At 38.5% G+C, this 18,308-nt stretch overlaps 1 protein-coding gene across 1 annotated transcript in view; it reads left to right on the forward strand.

Moving 5' to 3' along the window:
- LOC126252029 (nucleolar protein 11-like) overlaps positions 1-14,124 on the forward strand; it is a 68,167-nt gene extending 54,043 nt beyond the window's left edge. The window contains exons 8-9 of the mRNA XM_049952815.1: positions 6,658-6,989; positions 13,968-14,124. Coding sequence (XP_049808772.1) covers positions 6,658-6,989; positions 13,968-14,093 — 458 coding nt within the window. The 3' untranslated portion in view covers positions 14,094-14,124. The remainder of the gene's footprint in view (positions 1-6,657; positions 6,990-13,967) is intronic.
- The last annotated feature ends 4,184 nt before the right edge of the window (positions 14,125-18,308 follow it).

Below are 18,308 nucleotides of genomic sequence, written 5' to 3' on the forward strand. Positions count from 1 at the left end.
TACTGAAAGTAGATCTTCTCAATATTAAAGAAAAGATTTCAATTAAGGGAAAAAGCTTCCTAAATGAGGAATAAGTTTAATTGAAGTAATTGAAGTATTTACGGAAAGGCCAAAGATTTTTCTACTAACAAAGATTCGTTATTCTGTGACACATGCGAAGTCTCATCACTTACATATTATCACTGCGTTGAATTGGAAAAATATTTAAGGGAGACTTAAAAATGTTTTAATTCCTAACAGTAGTGATGGAAGTGTCCATAAACAGAATAATCGTTAAAAGACGGTAGACAGATTGGTATTTTAGTACAAGAAGTAATATAGTTCTGAGTTTATGTCAGAGAGTATCTACTGCGTTGTGAGCTCGTTGCAAAAGATAACAATTGCTAGTTGGATGTCGCATGTATCATCATGCAGGATAATCAGGTATTGAAATTAAAGTAATTTGTTGCTCTGACGAGATCAGTATCGTAGACAACGAGAGTGGTTCATTAAATAGGCCCATTTATTCACTATTGCTTAACTTCAGTAATCATTGGTGTGTGAATATTGTTAAGTGATTATTCGTAGTTCTATTGTGGCTTGGTACGATTTCGGCATCGTGTCTAGGCAGGGTGATGTTCCCCTTATTTGGCAGACAGGCTGTTTGCATGGTCAGCGGTTGAGGTGGCTGCGATATTAATTGTACTAAGGCTGATTTCGTGTCCGATTAGTTCATTGCCAGTGTGATTGCGGCACGGGCTAAATTCTTGGCATCATCAGAGGCTCCTCTCCAACTGGAATCTTCTGCAATTAGATAGCGTTCTGCAGTCTTAACCTCTAGTTAAAAATAAGAAACTGTACCTAATTAAAGTTGTGGTGGTCGACTGGTGGCCTAAGTACTTTGCGCAACAGGATACTCTGCAGTAACGGCACAGAGACGTTGGTACAGTATGATCCCTTGTCATTGTCAATCGATCTTCAGTACTGCCAGTCACGGACCAGTACATTCAGTGGACTGGAGTGTGTACAGTGCTAACAGTTCATACACTGCCTCTAACTCCCTCCTAGCAACTTCCACCAATAACCTGTATCACAGCAAAACAAAGAGTTTAGTTCAAAATCAGCAGAAAATATCACAGAAATACCAAGCTGAAATTTCCAAGGAAACAAATGTAATTCAGTTAAACCTAGCCAAGTCTCTTCCTTTTATCCAAAAGTATCTCCAGCAAGCTAATGGCTCCACACTGTGCTATGATGCTTCTTTCTACTGAACATGTACACACTCACTAAACCCCAACATTTGCTGCAAAAGTCATGAAAGTGCTTCAGCAGAATTTCATGCTTTTTGCACAGGTACACATTTTCAAATGCATTGTAGGCTTTCCATACAGGAAAAGCACCTAGCTGACTATGGAGGATCACTAACTCCTGACCTGCAAACTGTTAACCACTTTAAAACACACAAGCTCCATCACAGAGGGCTATCTCAACCCCCTCCCCCCAAAAGGACTGATGCATGCCTGCATGAGTTCCAAAGTACACCACTGAACTCTTTAATATGTAACCCTTTCAGCATGTCAGAGTCAGGAGCAGCATGCTGACCTCTTCATTGGCCATGCTCTGCTCCCACTAGAAGTGCTCCTGAAAGGTGTCCCTTGCTGTAAGAAGTTCCAGAAGTTTCTTACCAACAGATGTAAAACATCAGCTGTCAGGAAAAAAATCACTCACCCTAGAGCACTGGCTAGTATTCTCAAGCCCATTTAGAAATAATTAAGGAAAGACCAGCCCATCCCTCCCAAGCTGAACAGTTATGGCACTGGAGATACAGAGGAATTTTCTGACTGCATGTTTTATGGAATTCAAAGCAAGTACTGGCTGATCAGTGAGGATGGTGAAGAGAGTGGGGCTTATGTTACAATGCAGAACAGCTCTAACTCAGTGACTTCCTGTAGAGTTTGATGAAAAACATACTGCATATCAGCCTCATACCAGTAAACGCCCCCCCCCCCCCCCCCCCACACACACATCTTCTTATTTGAAGAATTGTGATCTCACGTTTATGATGTCATATTTCCTGAACTTTGTAACATGTGGTGTGATAATTTTGCAGGCACATTCTGTGGAATATGTATACCATTTGCAAATTGTGTTGTGAATAGAGCTGGTTGTGAGGAAGTAGAGATTAGAGTGTCATGATTGGTGCTGAAGTTTTACTACATGAACAGCAAAAATGTATTTTGTGGATGGTGTAAGAGAAAAAGTTTTGAAAAGGTGTGAAATTATGTGTAAAGGTTGTTGGAAGTCACTAAGTGATCTCATTGTCAAATATTGGATGAATATACAAAGTTTCCAAGTTTAATATTTGATTTTATGAGTTAATATTTGACTTATCATGCTAAACCATTAATGTAAGATTAATTCTCTTAAGAAGTAGATCATGCCAGTACTTTAAATTTTTAACTTCAGCCCATATTTATGTGAAGTACTGGAAGCTGTTAGATAGCCAATCTGCAACTGGGACTAGGTGACCGTAGCCATCAAGTAATACAGATCATCAATCTAAGAAAATGGCATGACTATTAGCTAAGCCACATGGGCCAGTCTGATACCAGTTTATTTTGATATGCGTCAAATATTGCTGTCAACATGAAGGACATTAAGTGTTCCTATCAGAAGTTCTTGCAATGAGAAGGCTGAGGGCACTAGCGGTTGGGAGGAAGCTTCCCACATATGATTCTTCGCAGGGAAACAATGAAGAAAGAAAAAATGCCAGCAGGACTTATATTTAGATGCCAAGGAAAGGGATGCGTGACAAGACTTGATGTTAAATTTTTTGAAGATTGTATGGAAGAGAAAACCAGGCTTCTTTGCTTAATTGAAGGAAAATTTTGATGCCGGATTTGTTGATGGGATATCTCACCCAGCAAGTTAAGGATCTCTTAGCAAATAACAACACAGACCAGGTAATAATTCCTGTCGGCATTACCTCACAACTTCAAGTAATGGATGTTGTTTTGAATAGACAGACAGCTTTACAATGATTGGCTTTGTCAAGGAGATCAAGCCTTCGCTCCAGGCGGGAAGTTACAGAAACTCTCAATACCCATGCTGGGTCAGTGGATCCTTAGAAAGTACTGCATAACCAATGTTGTGGATGGGTCAGAAGATGGCATACTGTAGGATGAGTAGGAATTCCAGTATGCTTACAAATGAAGATGATGATGATGATGATGGAGATTAAAAATAGGGATGTAACAGATTACTGAATTAGATAGTAAGTGCCGTGTCTGTGGCTGTTGCCTCTACCGTCGTCACTGTCTACATGTTGAGATGGCTTCACCATCTCTCTCCAAAAAGAAGAGGAATGCATTGTCTAGCTGGTGCCTGATGACCCTGCACACATGCCACATACCATCGTTCTGTGGACTGCCACCCTGCCAGATTCTCTGCAGCTGATGCAGCTCCACTGCACTGTGACAACTGCTGTGGTAACAAGGGCACTACAATCACCAAACACAGCCGGCATTATGTCACATCTGCAAAGCTACATTGTGCTGAACACTTCCTGGTATCCACATGTCAGTTGGCCTCTATAGGACTGCTGCCTGCAGCTCTCCAGCAGTCTGATGCTGAGTCTGAACTCAACTCTGAATCCAAGTACTGTGATGAGTCACTGATGCAATGCAATAGCACCAAGCCAGTGACAGTGCAACCAACAATTTTGATCATGACCAATTCCGAACCTGACTGCAGCTGAGTAACCTGTGATCTCAGACTGTGTGCTTTCTCTCGTGCCTTCCTGGAACTTTATTGAATGAGTGGCAGTTATTCTGTTAGATCAGGACAATCTCTTACTTTATTTCATAGAGATTCTGTTTTCCATTGTTCATGTTTTCTTGCCTGCTTTCCTGTCAAATAAACTTCCATTGTGCAATGTTCCCTGGGTGCCTTCCTTTTTTCTGCATGCACCATCCCACCACGGGACACTGTAGTTAGAAAAGGGCGAAGGTAAAAATTGATGTAGACCTATTTTTTTTCCTTGTGTTATCAAAATGCAGACAATCAGTAAATGACATTTGTTTAGAATAGGTATAATGCTAACTTTTTTAGGCAGATACTTTATATCGGTAAAACAGTTTGTAATTTTGAATAGTCAGAACATGTTAAAAATAAAAATTTCTGATGGAGCCTCTTAAAAAAATGGGGGTGTTGTCTTATATTCAGATAAATATAGTACACATTTAACTGATGGTAACCACTCTGTTGAATGCCCATAAACAACATACATTTTTAACTACCAAATACTGACGTAGTGACTGTAGTGGCTCAATACCACCTAGAGACTAACTACAGCTATGTGCGCAACACCTACCTATAGACATGCATTTACGTAAAACAACAGACTGGTAAAATACTAAGCTATTCCATTATAAAATGTTAACATAAAAGACAGGAAAGTAAAAGTGACAATGGTGCAGTAGCCAGTGAAGTAAGATTGATTAACCAATAGCTGTTTAATTAGAAAATAAAAAATAATAGGTACCATTTATGAGAGTGACGTTTTAATGTGCATGGGAATTGCCAAGGTTCGCTAAGAAGTCTCTAAAATGTTAAGTCTCCTGATTTGAATAATTAACAAACTGACTGGTTAAGTAAGTGAAAGTATACAGTTTTGGAAGCAGAAAATTGTAATACACAATTATGGCACAAAAGTTTTGCATATGTATAACTTCTGAAATATTATTTTTTTAGAAAAAAAGAAAGCTTACTGAAAATCGGAGAAAGTGGGCTTTTAAGTGAGCTATGTCAATCATGAAACAAACAGTTTCTAAGCAGCACTGAAATTTGACATGCAGGCAGTTTGTAATAATTGAAAGCCAAGAATATGTCTTTAAAAAAATGTTTCCATTAGAACTGTGGTGACTCTTTCCACTTGCCTCCATCTGTAGCAACACTGAAAACCAGCAATCAGCGAAGCGTCCTGTTCAAAGGCTCCACCAAGAGTGAGGGACCCTCTGTTGTGCTGTAGTTGTTAGCTTTTAGGAATAATATCGCTGAACCAGCTGATGTGGCTTTTCCAGAATGGCCCATTATTTATTGTTATCCCTAGCAATTAGTGTGCCTCTATAGTCATGTATGTCCCTCAGGGTCATAGAAGGGAACCTAAATCGTTCCTTCAGAACTAAATATACTATTGTCACCAGCAATCGGTAAATCAAACAATGAAATTTAATGAAATGCTGCTTGAGTAAGAAATAAGTTATTTCATGTAACTATCATATATCATATGAGAAAAGGAAAAAAAAAGTAATTTTGGCGTAGGAGTGGTATAAGAGTGAGTAGGATAAGCCCACCTTGCTTTGTTACTGTGCTACAGTAACTGTAAATCACAAGTACTGATTCACTATGAAATATGTTATGCACAATAGTTGCATCTTTCAAAAATGTTCAAAAGTATGCATTATTCACATAGCTGGACACTGAAATTTGGAGTGGATGATTTATAATTTTTATTTATTTTTTAAACTGGGATACTACTGTTAAAACTGTACAAAGCTCAAATGTAGATTACAACTGATGCTGTACCACAAAACATGTCTTTCACTGCATTCACCATACAACAATACACAATATATCTTGAGTTGTTCATGAGTATTGATACAGTTGACTCGAGAAACAAATTTAAGTTTTATGTTGAAGTTTTTGAACCAAGTTTTAGAAAGTGAATTTATCTGACACACACAATTTTATTCAGACACAAAGTTAATACCGAAGTCTGCTTAGATGTGTAAATAGGCATGTGAAATCCATAGATTTGGCATGTAACTCTATTTGTAACACCTACTAAACTAAGTGTTCCAAAAATGAGCACTGTAGTGTTGTTATATCTCACAAAAATAACATAAAACTGTAGAGCACAACAAGGCACATTGGAATCTTTTTATTTCTCTCCTTTTCCACTACTCCCCTTTCCCCACCTCTTCCCTGCCCTCCATCTAACCTGCAGCACTTCACTGTCCGCCACCCCACCATACTATCTCTTCCCCTCCGCACCCCAGCCTCCTCTTTACCCTCACCCAGTTGCCACTCTCAACATGCAATGGTGCTGCCGCTCGAGTATGGTTTCAGTTGACTGACACTGCAGTCGTGTGTGCGAGTAGAGCTTGCGTGACTCTCTCTCTCTCTCTCTCTCTCTCTCTCTCTCTGTGTGTGTGTGTGTGTGTGTGTGTGTGTGTGTGTGTGTGTGTGTGTGTGTGTGTGTCAGTCATCTATTGTTGATGAAGAGGCATTAATGGACAAAAGCTTTAATTGTGAGAGTCTTTTTGTTGTGCCTATCTGTGACTCAGCATCTCTGCTATATGGTGAATAACATTTAGGATTCTGATTGGACTCATTACATGCGTGGCTCTTTCTGTTTCCAGTTCTTGACTGTGAAAATAAATGTGCCTAATAGTGTTCAGAATCTGGTTCATTGTTTACTGTCTTCAGTATTGTAATTGCAACTTTTGCTACATGGCTTACATTTTGAAACTAAAAAATACATTGTAATCCCTTTTCTGTAGCTTCACATAATTATTGTACTATAAATACAGTGATTCTTATATGCCACTGGAATTTGCATTTGTAACTAGCTCTTTCGATGAATTGCTTATGTCATTTTTTTTAATGTTTCTGCAGGTGTTCTGGATGATGATGCAGACATTGGAACCAACAAAATTATGAAGATAAAGCCGTTAAGTCCTCCTGGTAGGGCACATCTCTTGCAATTAGCTCTGAATGCTCATGTGAGTGATGCAAAACTGACAGCACATCTGCGCACACTTCCACTGGATGAGGTGCTACTCTTGCTGCGTCATTTAGTTTACCAGCTGCAGCAAGATGTGACTGATGTTCGGCTGCTGAACTGGTCGTGCACAGTGCTTGATGCCCACTATCAGCAGCTGCTGCTCAGCAGAGACAACCAGGTTGCCCAGTTACTTGCCGCCTTCCATCAGATTGTCATTGGAAATGTGAGTCCAGTAGCTGTTTGTCTAATTCATGAGACTTTGAGCAAATAATGCATAATGTAGCAGTAGCAAAATGGTTGGCTCATATCTGATGTGCGTGACTGTATCATTTTGAGTTGTATATTATACAGTATTAGATCAACTGAAAAGATATTTGAACTTGTGTATACTTCATGCACCCATACATGCATAATTAAGTGGCTCTTAGGCTTTGAACAGGATTATGATGGTATACCAGCACTTGACTGTTAGATGAAGTATTGATTGTGATTAGGCAGATATGAAGTTAATTGCTTTTAGAACTGTGGAATTCAAATTCCTTTTTCAGAGCAAAATCTTTGAAAGTACAAACATACACATTTCTGTTTTATTTGACCCATTTTTTTCCAAATTAAAGAAAAATGATGTGTTACTATTCTCTAGTATTCATGCAGTGCAACTTCCACTATAGTTACTTTGTTCGTTAAAGTCACAAATATCTTTGATCAGTTAAGTAATTTAAATGGAAGTTAATCAGTGTCAAGACTTATTTGTGATGCTGCATCATGACTGTAAGTAGTGTTTCAGATTGAGGAAGGTGGGAAGGTAGGAACAGTGGGAATAATAAGATTCGAAGAGGGCTGCGGAATTGGAGGTAACTGGGGGAGAGGGAAACACAAACACAGGGTCCTGGAACCAGGTAAAATATTTGGGGATGGTTGAGGGGAAGAGGAGGAAGGAGGAAGAAGAGAAAAGGGGAGGGGGTAGCAAGGAAGGAACAGGAGGTCAAAGAAGGAGTTAAAAATACAATTAACAGAGGCTAGGATGGGAAGAGTGAAGAATGTCTGAAACAAAGGATAGGGGAGGAAGAGCAGTAGGGGCACAGGAAAAGCCGAGTTTAAAGTTGGCAACAGCGGGCATGCATGACAACTGATTTACCTCACACTGCAGCACCTACATCATTGATAATGGTTTGATCTATGGGAACGTTATTAGAAGAGGAATAGGATGAAGATAGAACTTAATATAATGCAAGATGGATATGTTGTTGGGAAAGATAATGAATAAAGAGAACACTACCACTTCGGCTTGGTTAACAGTGATAGAGGGGAGGTGAGAATTGTGGGAGGTTATGGCCTGGAAGGTTAATTTTTGGGCTAGACCCGGCAGATGTTCCTACCTGTGAAGGTGTTGCTGAGAACTAGTGCTGGTATGAGCTGTAGTGTCCGTGGGTATTTCAGCTGGGGTTTTGCTAAGATAGGGATTATAGATTTTGAAGTGGAAAGTATAAGGGGTGTTCAAAAAGAAACAAGCCAGAGGCATAAGTACAAAAACCAGTACCTGTATGTAAGAAGTATTGACCCTGGCTGTGTCTCGGCTGTTGAGACACTTGTTCTGGTACAGAGTGCCGCAGGTTTCAAATCTGTGCCAGACGGCGTGGACCTTGATTACCACTAGAGGTATCTGCAGCCGTCGCAGCGTAAGCCTTGGCTGTGCGCGCTCCTGGCCCGCGTATAATGTGAGGGCACCACTTAGAGCACGTGGTCCCAGTGGCCAATAGAAATGTACCCTATCTTGCATTTAAGCGCCTGCCTCTCACTCAGGGAGGCAGTCTGATATTCACGTGAGTCTCTCGATATATCGCTTACAGACATTGTGTTTGCTTTGCTTATTTCCGTGGACAAGTGGACGTTGTTGATTTCATGAGGTTTTTTATTGTGACCCCGTTGCTTCTTGCGTGTTGTTGTTCTTGGTGTCTTGCTCGGTCGTCTGTCATTGTGCGTGTCCATCCTTCCCCATTCGTCTGTCTAGTTTGTTGGCGGGCCATTCCTGTTTGGTGCCTCTGGCTCGTTTCTTTTTGAATGCTTCTTATATTTGCCTTTTGCAATCTACATTTTCTTTTCTTTTCAAGATCCCTTATCCCTGCTGTGGAATTTTTTTTTTCCCGTTTGTTTTTTTGGGGGGGGGGGGGGTTGGAATGTTGTTCAGCACATTGATGTAGGTTGCTGAAAGCTTTTCAAATAAAAAGCACAATCATTTTTTGTGATCATTGAGAACAGGAAGAAGTCACATGATATTAGGTCATGCTGGTAGGATTGATAAGATAGCACTGGCATTTTTGCCACTGTGTGAATTGTTAAATTGCCTTGGTGTAGGTGGATATGATTTTTCTTTGACTGGGGGCATTTTGAAATCCAAGAAGCAGTGACTTGAACCAAATAATGTGTCTCAGTCACCATTTATTGCACATCTAGTATCCTGATGAACAGTGGTTGGATATCCTGTTATTTACTTCCATCTTGTAAGTATGATAACTTTTATAAAATATGGTGATGTTTATATCATTATTGTGAAATGAAGAGCTGTACAATTAAAATTAATACCACGTGAGAAAAAAGGCTGTAACGTTTTGAAAAAAAAATACTTTTTGAAACAAAAGCCAAAAAAGGAGAGAGAAATAAAATATTTCCAAGTAATGGAATGCACAATTAGTTACTCTGAATTTTGAATCAGGAGTAGCAAAAGATATAGTCGAAAAACTGAAAAGTGTAAAGGGCCATAAGGGCAAATATTCAAATTCCTAAAAAGTGGTTGTGATTTATTGTACCTGATGTGCGGCATCAGGGCACCCCGCCTTCAGTTGCTGGTCTGGGTGTCAATCTGTATAGAATTGATGTGTTTGTAGACACACCAGAAATGCACATGAAGCCTCCCCCTTTCTGCCAACATTTTTCACTAAATGAATGTTGCTTTATTGAAGTGTGGTTACTGGAAACTTTCAGTTTGGTTGTGATCCATGAATGACGCATTTACTGTATTGACTTATTGACTTGGAATGAACCTGAACTTCGTTAATTTTGATAGTTTCCAGAATTTCTTGACTGCGTAACCCTTTTCCCTACACATTGGACTATGCAGAATACAGATGCACGTATTAAATAAACCACAGTCTGTAACTACTTAAATGAGTTTACATGTAACAAAGAGTCTAGAATAACACCAGCTCAACTCAAATTAAATGGTACCCTACCAGAATATTCATGGAATGGTGTTCATATTACTGAAGACTGCTCTAAATTGAAATTAATTGGATTTTATATAAAAAAAAGTACATTTGCTTCCACAGCAACATCTTCAACTCATTTCGTCTTAGATGTATGCTTTTCAAGTTCTGTAAGATTCATGAGGATGTTTATGTACACCATGGTCCCATCATAAAATCTGATTGGTGGTTTTGTAGCCTCACAACTGACCAACACTCGCATTCAAGGGGAGGCAACTTGTGAGACTACAGAAATTGTGTATGAGTAGATGTGAAAGTTTGTCCAACATTCTGTATTGGCATGACCAACACTAACCTCACACTCAAATGATCTACACTTGGAGTACCCAATACATGACTGTTAAAGTTAGTATTGAACATAATAGCAGGAAATTTGGTACTTGTCTCATCGCATGAATTTATTGTATTTACTCTGTTATAGGGCAAGGCTTTTTCTTCAATTCATCGTTCATTGTCTTAGATTCACAGATTGAATTATTGCTGCTGAGGTCAATGTTTTTACATTGTGTAAAAGATCAATATAGGGGTCATCCTGCTTTGCCAGTTGGGGTCATGTGCAGGAATTTGAATGAGTGTGGGAAGGGGAATGGTAAGTGGGCAGCAGATTTCATGTGCTACCAACCATGGGAATGTATACCATGTACCTCAGCTTTTTATGTACTTCTGCCAATTTTGAACTGAAGTTTGCCTGAATCCATTTGCAATTGGAATTGAACTGACTTTAAAATTGGACAAATACTCAAAATAGTACTTATTTCTAAAGGAGAGGTAAAAGTATAGTTAAGGCCCAGTGGCATATGTATGTGTGTTGTGCAGCAGTGTTGTCAGCACACACCATGAGATATAATGGAAACGAAGGAGGTTTGTCAGCTGAAGGTTCTAGGCAGCCAATGAGGGAGCAATAATAGCCAAGTATTTGTGACAACTAAGATCATTAGTTTAATTACTGCTTGTTCCTTTGGCAGTAAATATTGCTGTGCTATTAGGTCCCAACCTAATCCTAGCCTCATAATTCGTGACATATTCAGAAAAACAGTGAAATATTTGTGACAACAGTGAAGAAGAGAATGGTTTCAGTTTCAGTTTCAGTGTTAGAAATTCAGTGGCTCTTTGCTTGCCTGTCATTGTTTATGTGAAAGTATCATCCCACTGACTACACAAAACTTAACATCTTGCCAACTTGTCTGCAGTAGACACACAGTGCCATAACTGTTGCTGGTCCTGTTCTAGGAAATAGAGATGCCACTCTCTTGGGTAGTAAGCAAAGAAGGAAGTGAAGATAAAAATTGATGTAAACTGTTTCTTTTTGTTTATCTTATTTCTCCTTGTATTATCAAAATGTACACAACAATAAATGGTATAGGTTTAGAATAGGTGTAACGTTAACTTCTAGGCAGATACTCTGTGCCAGCAAAACAGTTTGTAATTTTGAATAATCAGAATATTTTAAAAATAAAAATGTCTCTTTAAAAAAATAGGGGCATAGTATATTCTTGGTCATCTTATGCTCGGGTAAATGCACTATTTGGATATCTCTTTTTAAAACCATAGTGATTCTGAGCTTAGAGGTGAGAACTGAACCTCCAGTATGCACTTGTCTTTCGCCATCAACTTGCTACCAAATTACAGTAATTCTTTATCCTTCTCATCTTTTCGTTTACTAAACAAGGAAGCGCAGTGTTTAAAACATTGAATTCGTGTGTGGGAGGAGTGAAGTTAAAATTCTGTCTGGCCATACAGATGTAGGTTTTCCATGATTTCCCTAAATCATGTTAGAAGGTCTGTTCTTTTGACAAGGATAAAGCTGCTTTATTTTTCCTTTCTTATCCAACATGTGATGGTCTGCTTTCAGTAGTGGTTCTACTCAGTTCTGACGAACCTCTTGGTCTCATATGTTGCTGTACTGAAAAAGTATCGTGGAATTGAATTTTAAAAATGGTCAATACAAATTTGCAGTATACTGTAGTTGATGGCTAGTTCCAGTTCTACAATTTACAATTTATACAGCTACAGGCATGCAGATCTCTTCCTTTGGGAATGCATATGGACGAAGTATCACCCAATCATTAAACACCATCAAAGTATTGGTTAAAGTCAGTGGTGTAATGTACAGTGACAGACACATGAAAGTAAATTGCACTCTAAATAACTTGGAGTATTATCACCAGCATTAACAACAATTTCCAATGAACAGAATTAGTAGATCATAACACTTTCAAGTTGTGTATTTATTAGCTCTCCCAAGATTTTAAGACATAAAGATATTACTTAGTTTCAGTCTGTTTACAAACATATGTGTCACACCTGGTACAGAATTTCACTTTAACCAGCACTTAGATGTTAGCTAAGTGCTTGCCAGTCACAGACTCTGAACAATGTGACAGAGATGTTATATGTGTATTTGGGGTAGGGGTGGCTATTTAAAGACAGATGTAAGAACATGACGTGAATTATAAAACTACTTAATGCTTTGAAATTTGGCTGGGTTAGATTTTACAGTTTTCCATGGACTCTTGAGACTCAAGTATTGTTTGATTTATGGAAAATGTTGCAGATTAATAATTCACAAATGTACATGGATATTATTACTATGCGCCATCTGAAATCGCTTCTTTACAATTATGGCATCCACCTTGAAATAAAAATTTTATGATTCTAAATTATTGGAAATCTTAATTACTGACTGAATGTCATCTGAAATCGCTTCTTAACAAGTATGGCATCCATCTTGAAACAATTTTATGATTGTAAATTATTTGAAATCTTAATTACTGACTGAATTGATTAGTGAGCGGTATTATCTGATTCATAAAAAATAAAGCAATTTATTTATTTATTTATTTAATCGTATGGTTAGGGCCACCTGTCGGGCAGGCCGTTTGCTGGGTGCCGGTCTTTCAATTTGATGCTACGTCGGCGACCTGCAGTCGATGAGGATGATACAATGATGATGACAGCACAACACCCAGTCCCTGGGTGGAGAAAATTCCCCGACCCAGCCGGGAATCAAACCCGGGCCCAGAGGATTGACCATTCAGCTACCGGGGAAAGACAATAAAGCATTAAAGTTTATTGTTAAAAGTTCCTTATTTTGCAGCCATTAAGGCAAAATAGATAACTGAAATATTGAGGGGTCTGAATTATTTCAGTTATGTCAATTATTTCATAATTAATTGCAGATAATTCCAAATATGTTCTCAGAAAGTTTGGAGTGTCTGCTTTTGAATGAAGAGTTACATTATCTCCTCTGCTCCTTATTTGCTCACAGTGCTTTACCATTATTTGACAATGCCGGAACTTCAGTTCCTATATAATGCAAGAGTTCACTATGCAGGACAAGTCCTAGAAAAAATTAATGAACTGGGTTGGGAAGTTTTGCCTCGCCTACCATATTTGCCCATTTTGCGCCATTGGATTTCCATTTATTCCATTAGCAACAACATTTTCTGAGTGGCAAAAAATGTGAAATGTGAATGATGCCCAAAATGCCATCTTCAGATACTTTTCTCAAAAACTAATTGATTTTTGTCGGTCTGGAATTAAAAATTTGCATACTAGACGACAGAAGGTTGTTGATAATGAGAGCAATTAAATAACTGATTAAAAATAAAAACTTGTTAGCACTTTATCTGTTTGAATTTTAATGCAAAAAAATACATTACATTTTGGTCCCCCTAATATCTCTTTTTAATAGTTGGAACTGCCTTATCCTCCCTTCCACCACCTGAGTTTCCATACTTTAGCTATTGTGTTTTGTACCTGCCCCACATTTCAGTAAAATAATTGTTGAACCAGTAATCTCCCATAATGTTGCTGTATATTACTATTGATCATTATCAGTATCACGTATTTTAGTTGAAGTAAATAGCTGCTAACTGTAATTGATTCAAGAAATCATTTTATTACAAACTAAATTCTCTATTTGTATTATGTTACAGTTGAGCTGCATGAAGGATCTTGAGACATCAGCAGCAATTCTTCATAGGCTGAAAGCAGGAAAACCATTGAAGAAACGACAGTGTAGTAACAAAGCATACTCAATTGAAACACTTCGCCTGTATTAATATATCGTAGTTGAAAATAAATGTTAAAATTTACTTTGTTTGTGTGACTAAAAACCCTTATAAGTTCTATGTGCCTTGGTTGCTCAGTGACATAGTCCCACACCACTGAGAGGGTATGAGATTTTCCATTATTTGATTGGTAAGAAATTTATATATATAAAGAAAGAAACTCATCTGATTAATAGGAAAATGCTATACTAGTTTGATGTATAAATGAACAAGCATGTATAGTTGTCCATTTTTGTAAAGTTGAGTAGAAAGATTATTCCGAGGTTTAGAACTATATTTATTATTAGCTGATTAAAATTACTCTGTGATTAATGCTTCAGCGAGTTGAATGGTAGGGGCCAGGTGCCAGCCAATCACAACTGCTTCTTAGGCTCCATGTGGTTGCTGTGTTGCCTGTCCTGCAGGAACAAGCGTTTCCATGTGAGGGAGGCAGGAGGGGAAGGGAAGCACTGTCATTGCTCTCTGTACAAATATTTTTATGCAAATAATGCAGAACTGTACATGTTGTTGAAGTTAGTCTTTGGTAAAAATTGTTTTTTCTGCTCAGAAATACTGAAAAGAAAAATGTCAGATTCATAATCTTTTTCACACAATCATAAATAAACTATTTGGTTGAAAGCTTCAATTCCTCTACCGATTACAATCTCAATTCATAGCTTGCGTTTAGTGGTAGTAGTTATTACGAGGTTTTGAAGTTAAGAAACCTAAAGCAGTTGCCTAAATATATACAAGTCCAACTTGTTTGCTTTTGAGTGATGAAGTAGACAGTGCACAGAAAAGGTCCATTCCAAGTCCATGAGTGCAAAGGATAAGTATAAGGAGGAATGAGGAGATATACCACAAGACTTTATAGATAAGCCAACCAATGCTGTTCTTATGTCTGTGTCTAATGTTTCTATTCATAGGCCAAACAAGCATAATGCGTCATGTCACAATTGCGTTATACGCAGAGCAAGCTAGGCAAATAGATTAGATCCAGTTTTTGTTCCGTGAACCCAAAAATGAAATGATTCTTGTGGGTGTGGAACATGACAGGAAGTATAACATAAAAATACATAGTGTGTGTGTATATAATAATTTGTCAGGAAATCGTCATGATATGTGAATACATTATAGTAAATTGGAACTGGCTAATATTTACAGAATTAATACACTACCATAATGAAACATAGTTATGAAATCGTACACAAAATACCTAATCTTGACTGATGTGACCAGGTGATGTCAGAACTGAAATGTAACAGACATTTTTATGTAAAATGGTCTAACAGTCCCTGTTAAGATAATTACACACTTTGCTCTCTGAAAACTTTTGCTTGGTTTGACGAGTTACCCGAATATATCATCCCATATGGCATAATTTAATGAAAGTATGCAAAGTTTTTTAATATCTATATCTTCTACATCTGATGTCATTCGCATTGCAAATAAAAGCGTGTTTAGCCGCTTCAGAAATTCTGTAGTATGCCCTTCCCAACTAAATTTATTATCGAGTTGTAATCCCATAATAATAAATTTAGTTGGAAAGGGCATACTACAGAATCGAGTTATAATCCCAGAACCCCCCATGAATCATGGACCTTGCCGCTGGTGGGGAGGCTTGCGTGCCTCAGTGATACAGACAGCTATACCATAGGTGCAACCACAATGGAGGGGTATCTGTTGAGAGGCCAGACAAACATATGGTTCCTGAAGAGGGGCAGCAGCCTTTTCAGTAGTTGCAGGGGCAACAGTCTGGATGATTGACTTATCTGGCCTTGTAATACTAACCAAAACGGCCTTGCTGTGCTAGTACTGTGAACGGCTGAAAGCAAGGGGAAACTACAGCCATAATTTTTCCCGAGGGCATGCAGCTTTACTGTATGGTTAAATGATGATGGCGTCCTCTTGGGTAAAATATACCAGAGGTAAAATAGTCCCCCTTTCGGACCTCCGGGCAGGGACTACTCAGGAGGACATTGTTACCAGGAGAACGAAAACTGGCATTCTACGGATCGGAGCGTGGAATGTTAGCTCCCTTAATCGGGCAGGTAGGTTAGAAAATTTAAAAAGGGAAATGGATATGTTAAAGTTAGATATAGTGGGAATTAGTGAAGTTTGGTGGCAGGAGGAACAAGACTTCTGGCCAAGAAATTACAGGGTTATCAATACTGAATTAAATAGGGGTAATGCATGAGAAGGTTTAATAATGAATTAAAAAATAGGAGTGTGGGTAAGCTACTATAAACAGCATAGTGAACACATTATTGTGGCCAAGATAGACAGGAAGCCCACGTCAACCACAGTAGTACAAGTTTATATGCCAACTAGCTCTCCAGGTGACAAAGAGATTGATGAAATGTATGATAAGATAAAAGAAATTATTCGGATAGTGAAGGGATACGAAAATTTAATAGTCATGGGTGACTGGAATTTGATAGTAGGAAAAGGAAGAGAAGGAAATGTAATAGGTGAATATGAAATGGGGGTAAGAAATGAAAGAGGAAGCTGCCTGGTAGAATTTTGCATAGAGCATAACTTAATCATAGCTAACATTTGGTTCAAGAATCTTGAAAGAAGGTCGTGTACATGGAAGAGGCCTGGAAATACTGGAAGGTTTCAGATAGGTTATATAATGGTAAGACAGAGGTTTAGGAACCAGGTTTTAAACTGTAAGACATTTGCAGGGGCAGGTGTGTACTCTGACTACAATTTATTGGTTATGAACTGTAGATTAAAACTGAAGACACTGCAAAAAGGTGGGAATTTAAGGAGATGGGGCCTGGATAAACTAACAGAACCAGAGGTTGTAGAGAGTTTCAGGGAGAGAATTAGGGAACGATTGACAAGAATGGGGGGAAAGAAATACAGTAGTAGAAGAATGGGTAGCTTTGAGAGATGTAATAGTGAAAGCAGCAGAGGGTCAAATAGGTAAAAAGATGAGGTCTCGTAGAAATCCTTGGGTAACAGAAGATATATTGAATTTAATTGATGAAAGGAGAAAACATAAAAATGCAGTAAATGAAGCAGGCAAAAAGGAATACAAACATCTCAAAAATGAGATCGACAGGAAGCGCAAAATGGCTAAGCAGGGATGGCTAGAGGACAAATGTAAGGATATAGAGGCATATCTCACGAGGAGTAAGATAGATGCTGCCTACAGGAAAATTAAAGAGACCTTTGAAGAAAAGAGAACCACTTGTATGAATATCAAGAACTCAGATGGAAACCCAGTTCTAAACAAAGGAGGGAAAGCAGAAAGGTGGAAGGAGTATATAGAGGGTCTATACAAGGGTGGTGATCTTGAAGACAATATTGTGGAAATGGAAGAGGACTTAGATGAAGATGAAATTGGAGATATGATACTGCATGAAGAGTTTGACAGAGCACTGAAAGACCAAAGTCGAAGCAAGGCACCGGGAGTTGACAACATTCCATTAGAACTACTGACAGCCTGGGAGAGCCAGCCCTGACAAAGCTCTACCATCTGGTGAGCAAGATGTACGAGACAGGCAAAATACCCTCAGACTTCAAGAATAATATAATAATTTCAATCCCAAAGAAAGCAGGTGTTGACAGATGTGAAAGTTACGGAACTATCAGTTTAATAAGTCACGGCTGCAAAATACTAACACGAATTCTTTTCAGACGAATGGAAAAACTGGTAGAAGCCGACCTCGGGGGAGATCAGTTTGGATTGCGCAGAAATGTAGGAACATGTGAGGCAATACTGACCCTCTGACTTATCTTAGAAGATAGAACAAGGAAAGGCAAACCTACATTTCTAGCATTTGTAGACCTAGAGAAAGCTTTTGACAGTGTTAACTGGAATACTCTCTGTCAAATTCTGAAAGTGGCAGGGGTAAAATACAGGGAGCAAAAGGCTATTTACAATTTGTACAGAAACCAGATGGCATGAAAGGGAAGCAGTGGTTGGGAAGGGAGTGAGACAGGCTTGTAGCCTATCCCGGATGTTATTCAATTTGTATATTGAGAAAGCAGTAAAGGAAACAAAAGAAAAATACAGAGTAGGAATTGAAATCCATGGAGAAGAAATAAAAGCTTTGAGGTTCGCCAGTGACATTGAAATTCTGTCAGAGACAGCAAAGGACCTGGAAGAGCAGTTGAACGGAATGGGCAATGTCTTGAAACGAGGATATAAGATGAACATCAACAGGAGATTAATGAGGCTAATGGAATTTAGTCAAATTAAGATGGGTGCCACTT

The sequence above is a fragment of the Schistocerca nitens genome, chromosome 4, assembly GCF_023898315.1.
Source record: "Schistocerca nitens isolate TAMUIC-IGC-003100 chromosome 4, iqSchNite1.1, whole genome shotgun sequence".
Lineage (NCBI taxonomy): Eukaryota > Metazoa > Arthropoda > Insecta > Orthoptera > Acrididae > Schistocerca > Schistocerca nitens.